Raw genomic sequence first — 7905 nt, forward strand, 5'->3', positions numbered from 1 at the left:
AATGATCCTGATGCCTCGTACAAGAGACGAGCAAAAAAGCACCATGTATACTGAATGACTGTTGTTTAAAGTCAGGGATGCGAAATTTATCTTAGTTTAGGAACCACATTCAGCCCAGTTTGATCTCAAGTAGGCTGGACCAGTAATATCATAACATAACCTATAAATAACCACAGCTCCACATTTCTCCTTTGTTTTAGTGCAAATAAAGCATGTTCTGAAAATGTTCACATCTAAGGGTTTTTTTTTCATTAAATACTGTGAACAACCTGAAATTTCTTAAGAAAAAGAAGTTCAATTTCAACAACATTGTGCCTCCATTTATCATTTACACATTACAACTTAAAGATCAAGTTTATCTACAAAGGCACAAAACATTTAGCCACAGATATCTGGAACTGAATGATGTATTTTACTTTTGATTATAAAGTTAGACAAAAAAAAACAACAAAAACAAGACAAAATATTAAAAAATGAGACACAAAATGACAAAAGCGAGAAACAAAATGATAAAAAAATGAGATGAACGACACAAAGCAAAACAAAAAAAAGACACAAAAATGAGACAAAAAAATTACAAAGTAGCAAAAAATGTACAAACAACAAATGAGACAAAATAAGACATAAAATGATACAAATAATAAAGAAATAAAGCAAAACACAAAAAATAAGAAACAAAACAACAAAAACATGAGACAAACGACAAAAGTCAAACGACAAAAAATAATAACAAAAAGGCAAAATATTACAAAAATGAGACACAAAATTGCAACAGAACAATGAGAAATCTAGTATGATCAAAAAATTGTCAAGTTCTAGAAATTATTTTAAATTTATAGTTTTAAAAATGTACAAATGACTTCACGCTGTATAAAGTCGTCCTGCAGGACAGATTGGACCCTCTAGAGGGCCGCTTTTGGCCCACGGGCCGCATGTTTGACACTCCTGTTTTGAGTAATGTTTCAGTTTGTATTTTCCTAATAGATTTACTTACAATTAAAAAATATAAACACTTCTGTTTTTGCTCCCATTTTTTATGAGATGAACTCAAAGATCTAAAACTTTGAAGAGGAGTGGACCCCCCAATAAAACAAAACTGCACCTTTCAGAGTGTCCTTTTATTGTGGGCAGTCTAAGGCACACCTGTGCACTAATCATGGCGTCTAATCAGCATGTTGATATGGCACACCTGTGAGGTGGGATGGATTATCTCAGCAAAGGAGAAGTGCTCACTGTCACACATTTAGACAGATTTGTGAACAATATTTGAGAGAAATGGTGATATTGTGTATGTGGAAAAAGTTTTACATCTTTGAGTTCATCTCATAAAAAATGGGAGCAAAAACAAAAGTGTTGCGTTTATATTTGAGTGTACAATAAGTCATGAGACTTCTTTTGTTGAATCCCTGCCAGAGCAGCACTTGGACACTAAAGATATAAATATTCTTTCAAACGCAAGATTTATGTACATGTATATATAAAATAAACTTTGTCATTAAGTATCTTGGAACATTAGCAAACCATCAGTTTTATTATTTGTTTTCCAGTTTATCTTATCAAAGTATGCAAGATTTAGAGAATTTTATCTTGGATTTGTATCCCAGTGTTATCTGATCCTGGATATCCAAACAAGGGATTTTCAAATCTGGATAATTCTGATCCTGATAAAAACATTTCTGCAACTAAAAACATGAAATTATCCAAACATTTAAAAATAAATAAACTGAATTCAACAAGTTAAGTAGAAAAAATGACTTTAATTCAGTTGCCAACATTCAGTCAAACATGTAAAACAACATAGAACACAAAATGCCAAAAAATATTTCACCACATTTTGTCACATTGACTCCTGTGTTCTCGCTTCATCTTATAGTAAAAACTGTATCAATATGAACATGATTAGAAAAACATGAGCTAATTACTCATCCAAGTCTATCAAAATAATTCACAATAAAAGCTAACAGATAAGGCTACACCGTTATAAAACGGTTTGTTCTGTGACAACAACCAACCTGGTCTCAAAGGAGATCATGGATGTTTGGACGATACCTGACTTTCTAAAAAAGGATGGAAACCTCCCAATGGAAGATGATACACATACAGTCGTTACAGTTTCCCTGCCTCCTTGAACTTGCCCAGCAGCCCATCATCTGCCCTCAGGGGGAAGCACAGCGTCCGGGTCTCGTAGTACCGCGGGTCAGACTGCAAGTTCTGGATGACGTCCGTGAGGAGGTGGGCTCGTTCGACGCCGCAGCCTGGAGCCTCGTAGCCCAGCTTGGTGAAGTGGACGTGCAGGTGGTAGTAGGAGGGCTGGTAGTGCAGGTAGACCCTCAGCTGACTGGCTGGAAGCTTGTAGCGCTGCAGGATCTGCTCCTAAAGCACAGTTACACACCTTTCAGCATAATTTTTCTTCAGTCTGAAGTCACTCGTAAGTTCATTTCTGTTGTTTGTCTCCAAAGGATCAGTGTGAACTCACCTTTCCTTTCTGGAAGACGTTCTGCAGCAGCGGCAGATGTTCTGACCTCAGATCTCTGAGACTCTTGATGTTTCTCTGATGAACTATAGCGAGCAGGTATAAATCATCGACCTGAAGGAGGAGGACAGATACTGTGAGAGATGCAGCTAAAAGAAAACTTGTTTGTCTCTGTCTGTCTGTCTGTTAGCAACATTATTAAAAAACAGACTAACTGATTTGGATGAAATTTTCAGGGAAGGTCAGAAATGACACAACGGCCAAGTGATTAGATTTTGGCAGTGATGCGGCTTATAGTCTGGATCCACGGATTTGTTAAAGATTTCTGTATCAATGCGAGATAGCAGCACAGTGTCACAGTAACCATGACAACAAGTGAACTGCCTGGTTCTATGGTGTGATGTCATCTCTACTTTTTTAATTTCTGATTTTTGATGTTTACTTTATAACTTTGAACCCTCAATCTTATTCTTTCATTTTAAACTGCCTAGTTCCTTGTTCAATATGCATGCTAATCCATTATTCATTAACTTACTGTCCTTTATCAGGGTTCTCGCCAGCACATTTCAGCATAACGGCCCGTTACGCTGTCATAACGGCCCGTTACGCTGTCAGTTTAAAAGATTACGCTGTGATTAGGGCCGCTACGCTGTTATTTTGACAGATCAGGGTTCTCGCCAGCGCATTTCAAAGATTACGCTGTTGTTATGAGAGTGTGTGGCTCCGTCATGAGAGAGGGAGAGAGCAGCGTGTGTGTGTGTGTGTGTGTGTGTGTGTGTGTGAGAGAGGGGGAGAGCGAGATGTCCCAGCGACCCTGAATGCAGCGTGAGCGAGAGAGATGGCAGTCGGTTGGGTAGAGGAGGAGAAGGTGTGTAGTTGCTGGGTTGGAGGTACTGTGCGGTTCAGCCACTGTTTATAGACAATAAAGGCTGCAGTGTTCTTCAATGCGGCTGGGCTCCTGTGTCTTTGCCTCTACGGCTGCTGATGAAGTGAAGGGGGTTAACCCCGGGCTTCCTGACCACGGTCGGGGGCCGAACAGGAAGGGTTAACACTGTGATTAGGGCCGCTGCGCTGTTATTTTGACAGATAACGCCATGTGCGTTTGTTTTTATCGACTTGGTGCCTATCTAGGTTAATTTATGTCTCCCCACCTCAGCTGTACTTTCCTGTCAATTGACCTGTTCCCGTCTATTGAGCATGCACGTGCACGTGCGGGAGGACCTGCCGTTACGCTGAAAAAAAATCCTGGTGAGAACCCTGTTTCTACTATTTATTTTAATTGACTGCTCTGCCTTGTGTCCTTATGTCTTGCTTGATTGTCCGTGTTGCATGTTTGACAATAAAGACTGTTCTCAAAGGTGCTTTATGAATAACGTTATTATTATATTCCTAAGAGGCATTTAATCATATCAGAAAACTGACTACAGCTCTAGTTCAGATATTTTCATGCATGATGAATATTTATGAAAACTGGAAAAGGAGGGAATTCTTGAACTGATATTTTAGTGTATGTTCATTTCTGTCACCTAATTATTGATGAACAAAATGTTTCATAATAAAGCTCCACGATGATGGGAAAACTGGCATTCTGATATTTAATTTTTCTGTAATATATATGTTGTAATATCAAAAAGTACGAGAATTTTCACTAGATGAAGTAAATAGAGCATTTAGAAATAGTTAACCTAGAATGACTTGTGTCTACATAGAAAACAAAACCTAAATGTAACAAAGCTGCAAAAAGTCAGAAAAACAGAATCTAAAACGTTTTTTTTTTTGTTTCTGAACTTTGTGTCACTGATTTAGATGATTAGTTTAGTTGTGTTGCCTCATTTGGCGGCATAAACTGCATGAAACAGATTACTTCTTTTTGGTCAACATAAGTTCTGTTGTGAAATTTGTCCATGCAAAATGATTTGTTTGCAATCAAATCTTCCTTTTCAGTGTTTCTCTGCAGTTCCTCTGTCAGTTTGCTGCAGAACCAGCATTTCAACTATGTGACATGTAATTTAAGCTTAAATTAGATTGAATTATGATCTATCAGACTAACTTCTCTCTGAGATTATTCTTTGAAAATGAGTCAAAGCTGTGCTATGATGTGTTTGAGTTGATTTGTTTTACTGCACATTGACCTTCTACAGATGTGAGTACTGCTGAAATGATAAATAGTGCAGCTCTGCTTCCTAACATCTTCAGTAAAGTCTGATATTTGCTGACCAGAAAGGAAATATTCAGCAGCTTCACAGAGATCACTTTTCCTGCTCTCTCACCTGCTTTTGATCCCACTTGAAGTCAGGAAGGAGGACAAATCCAACCTGTGGGTCTGGATCTTCATAGACTATCCTGTCGGCCTCGGCCTTCTTCTCCAGGATGTTGTAAACCCACTGAAGGAAGACAAATGATGGGAAAACGTAAAGGTGTGCAGTACAAAGAGTAGCAGAGGAGGTTATTCCAGGATGCTGACCTGCATGCTGAAGCTCTGTTTCTGGATGTAGGCCAGCGTGATGGACTGATAGTCTTCTGCTGTTTCCTCCACCAGGAAACTCTCCTGACGCTGGTATTTCTTCACATGTTTCTCTGTAGCCGGACAGACGACTGTGGTCTTAATCTCTGCGGGACAGAAACAAACAGGTTAAAATCACTTTCCTCTTGCCTGAAAAATCCAGACTGACTTTATTTATGTATTAATATAAATACAAATAAAGGCAGTCTGGCATTGCGATGACAGGAGACAATTTCAAAAAGGAGGGGCTAACGAATGCAGCTTGAACGAGAAGGAACCAATCAGCGTAACACGGATGTGACGCACAAACAAATCGACCTTGAAGTCCATGTAGTCCAAACAACAATGGCATGCAGCCGAGAAAGCGTCGCGGTGAATGATTACTGCCGTTTTTGTCACAAAAATCTGCGAATACATGGGGTACTCTCAAGTACAACACTTATTTTTGAAAAGGTTACGCAACAAAAGACTCCTTCCGAACAATTAGCGGTGTTAGGAATAACTTTGTTAATGTCTGTGTTTGGTTACGGGAGGTGCGCAGGTGTTTTATGGGTAATCCAGGTGCTGAAGATGACACAGCATTAACTCCCTCCTCCCGTGCTATGATTGGTCGTACCAAACTTTCCCGGGAGGGAAATGCGATTCAATTCGCACAATGCCAAACTGATTCTCCTGTATCTCCTAACATGGAGAGAGGAGATTACATGGAGATTCAGTTTGGATTTTCCAAGCTAGCTTTCCTCCACAGGGCTGGACAATGAAGTGTATTAAACCTAATGACCGACATCAGGCTGAGGCCACATGAAGCTGTTAGGTCAAACAAAAGTGTCTGCATGTGGTTGTCACAAATGTTTGATGGGTCAAGAGCTGCAAACAATCATCCTAAATCAACATAAGGAATTAAAAAAATATTGAACAACTTGAAACCAACACTGGTGCCAAAGCAGGAAGAAAAACTGGGGGAAGAAAATGGAGATTGTGAATCTGTAATACTGGAAACACACAAATAATAAAAATAGATGGTTTCTTCTACTTGGATGAGATCATCTACCAATGTTTTTGTTTTTGTGCTACAACTTGTGGTAAAAGCTCAATCCCTTATAAAATTAATTTCTAATATGCGATATTATAAAGTATTCTATATATTTTGCTTTGTATTATTGTCACACGTGATTTACAAAATAGCACTAATGCCTTTAGCATTTTTATTGTTAAAACGCACTCAAAGGTTTGTTCCTTTTTTATTTTAGTTCACTTATAATAGGAGATTCTTGGATATGCTTGTCAAACATTGCAGATTCTGAATTTCATGTCTTTAACAGATCCTGAGATATTGTTGCTTAAACAGAGCTTTAATTTCAATGTGTACAAAATGTGCTGAAAGTGGGTGGACAGTAACATTTTTAAAAATTGTGGAGAGTACTTGAGATGTGAAGCTATATTTTCACAAATATCTTTTAAATACGCACATATTATGCTCTATACAACGAGATCAGTGATGGTTTGAGCAGAAATAACAATAATAATAATGATAATCTTAGATGGAATTACCACACTGGACCAGTTCATGGGGCAACATAAGGTGAACTTTAAGCTCCCTTGCGAACCATCAGTCCTGCTTTATGGTTCAGTCCTCAGGTGGAACAACATGACAACTGAATGTGTATATTTGGGGTTGTACCATTAAGGTGAGGGGGGGCCTGCAGCCGATACGTGCTGTAGATGTCGTTTCTCATCTCCAGCTTGAGTGAGGAGCCACTAAAGAGCTCATCCAGAGAGTCCTGTCTGATGGGAGTCTTCTCCAGGATCACCACAGCATCCTGATCAGTCACCTGAGGATAAGAAGACAGTTCAACACTTCAGCTTCCAAAACAAATAACTGTACATTTATTCTCTATACTGCAGTCAAACTCGCTTCGACTGGATTAATCCTCGCCATAAAGCACTTGATTACAACGGCAGATTTATCTCTACACCAGCGTAATAACGCACTAATCACCATTTGCTCTTATTTTGAAATATCATACCGGAAGTGAATGCTATATTTTAGCTTTCCGAACTACTCGCTCCAGTTTGAATGAATATATTAATAGAAATCTTTCCCCCTACCTCTCAGGTTTACAAACAAAGTCACAACAAGCCAAACATCGACTACAAACAAAGCAAAGTGAGCCAACTGTACAGAAACAGAACCTTTCCGTGGATGAAGATGGTTTTCTCTCGGGCGGAGTCATTCAACACGGCGGACGTTTTAAAAGCAGACAGAATATTTTCACTTTCAGCTTCCTGTCGGCCGTTTTCATGGTCAGGTTTCAGCTTCTTTACTTCCACGTTTAAATCATCAGGTCCGCTGTCTGTTTGTCTTTTAGCCGCCGAGTCTGCCATGTTCCTGCTGGTGGAACCAAAGATCGTCTGTGTGGATAGGATATCCCACTCAATTCTCCGAACCGAACATCGCGCATGCGCATACGTTTCGAGAGTATTTTCTATCATTTTAATTCTTTTTAAAACAATAACCTTATTGCTCTCCAACAAAGAGGATTTCGGGTAGCTTTAAAGCAATAAGCACTTTCTGTTTTTTAAATTTTAATAGTGTTAACTATATTGGATTTATCATCAGACATACTTAATTTACTAATTATTTTTTACTACTGTACTTTCGAAAACAGTGTTTTTCAGACATGCACTCCTTTCTGATAATCTGTTAGCATTTTAACCTGTCAATTTCTTGTCTGCATTAGCGCCTTTTTCTACATTTTAGCAGTGATATTGGTCCAAAAAACACCACAGTGAGGAAAAGACACAGTTTGCGTGCCGAAACCCAGATCTCATTTACTTTGCCCCTAAAATTTTACACCTTTATTTTACACCTTCATATTTTTGTAGTATTAGAGTTTTACTGCAGTATAAACAGATGATAACAGAGTAG

General features: G+C 38.7%; 1 protein-coding gene across 1 annotated transcript; it reads right to left on the reverse strand.

The window, feature by feature from the left end:
• Window positions 1-1737: 1737 nt before the first annotated feature.
• dcps (decapping enzyme, scavenger) lies at window positions 1738-7400 on the reverse strand. Its single transcript, XM_022214008.2, has 6 exons — window positions 7170-7400; window positions 6658-6808; window positions 4938-5083; window positions 4744-4857; window positions 2477-2587; window positions 1738-2373 (listed from the first exon to the last, which is right to left on the reverse strand). Exons 1-6 carry the CDS (start codon window positions 7359-7361, stop codon window positions 2107-2109), a joined length of 981 nt encoding a protein of 326 aa, XP_022069700.2. The 5' UTR covers window positions 7362-7400; the 3' UTR covers window positions 1738-2106.
• Window positions 7401-7905: the final 505 nt, after the last annotated feature.

This window comes from Acanthochromis polyacanthus, chromosome 10, assembly GCF_021347895.1.
Source record: "Acanthochromis polyacanthus isolate Apoly-LR-REF ecotype Palm Island chromosome 10, KAUST_Apoly_ChrSc, whole genome shotgun sequence".
NCBI classification, from domain to species: domain Eukaryota; kingdom Metazoa; phylum Chordata; class Actinopteri; family Pomacentridae; genus Acanthochromis; species Acanthochromis polyacanthus.

Coding starts and splice junctions, on each gene's coding strand:
- dcps (XM_022214008.2), bottom strand. CDS start 7,361: ATGGCAGACTCGGCGGCTAAAAGACAAACAGACAGCGGACCTGATGAT. Junction 5,084..6,657: donor GGCCCCCCCTCACCTTAATG/GTACAACCCCAA, acceptor TCTGTCCCGCAG/AGATTAAGACCACAGTCGTC. Junction 4,858..4,937: donor AACAGAGCTTCAGCATGCAG/GTCAGCATCCTG, acceptor GTCTTCCTTCAG/TGGGTTTACAACATCCTGGA.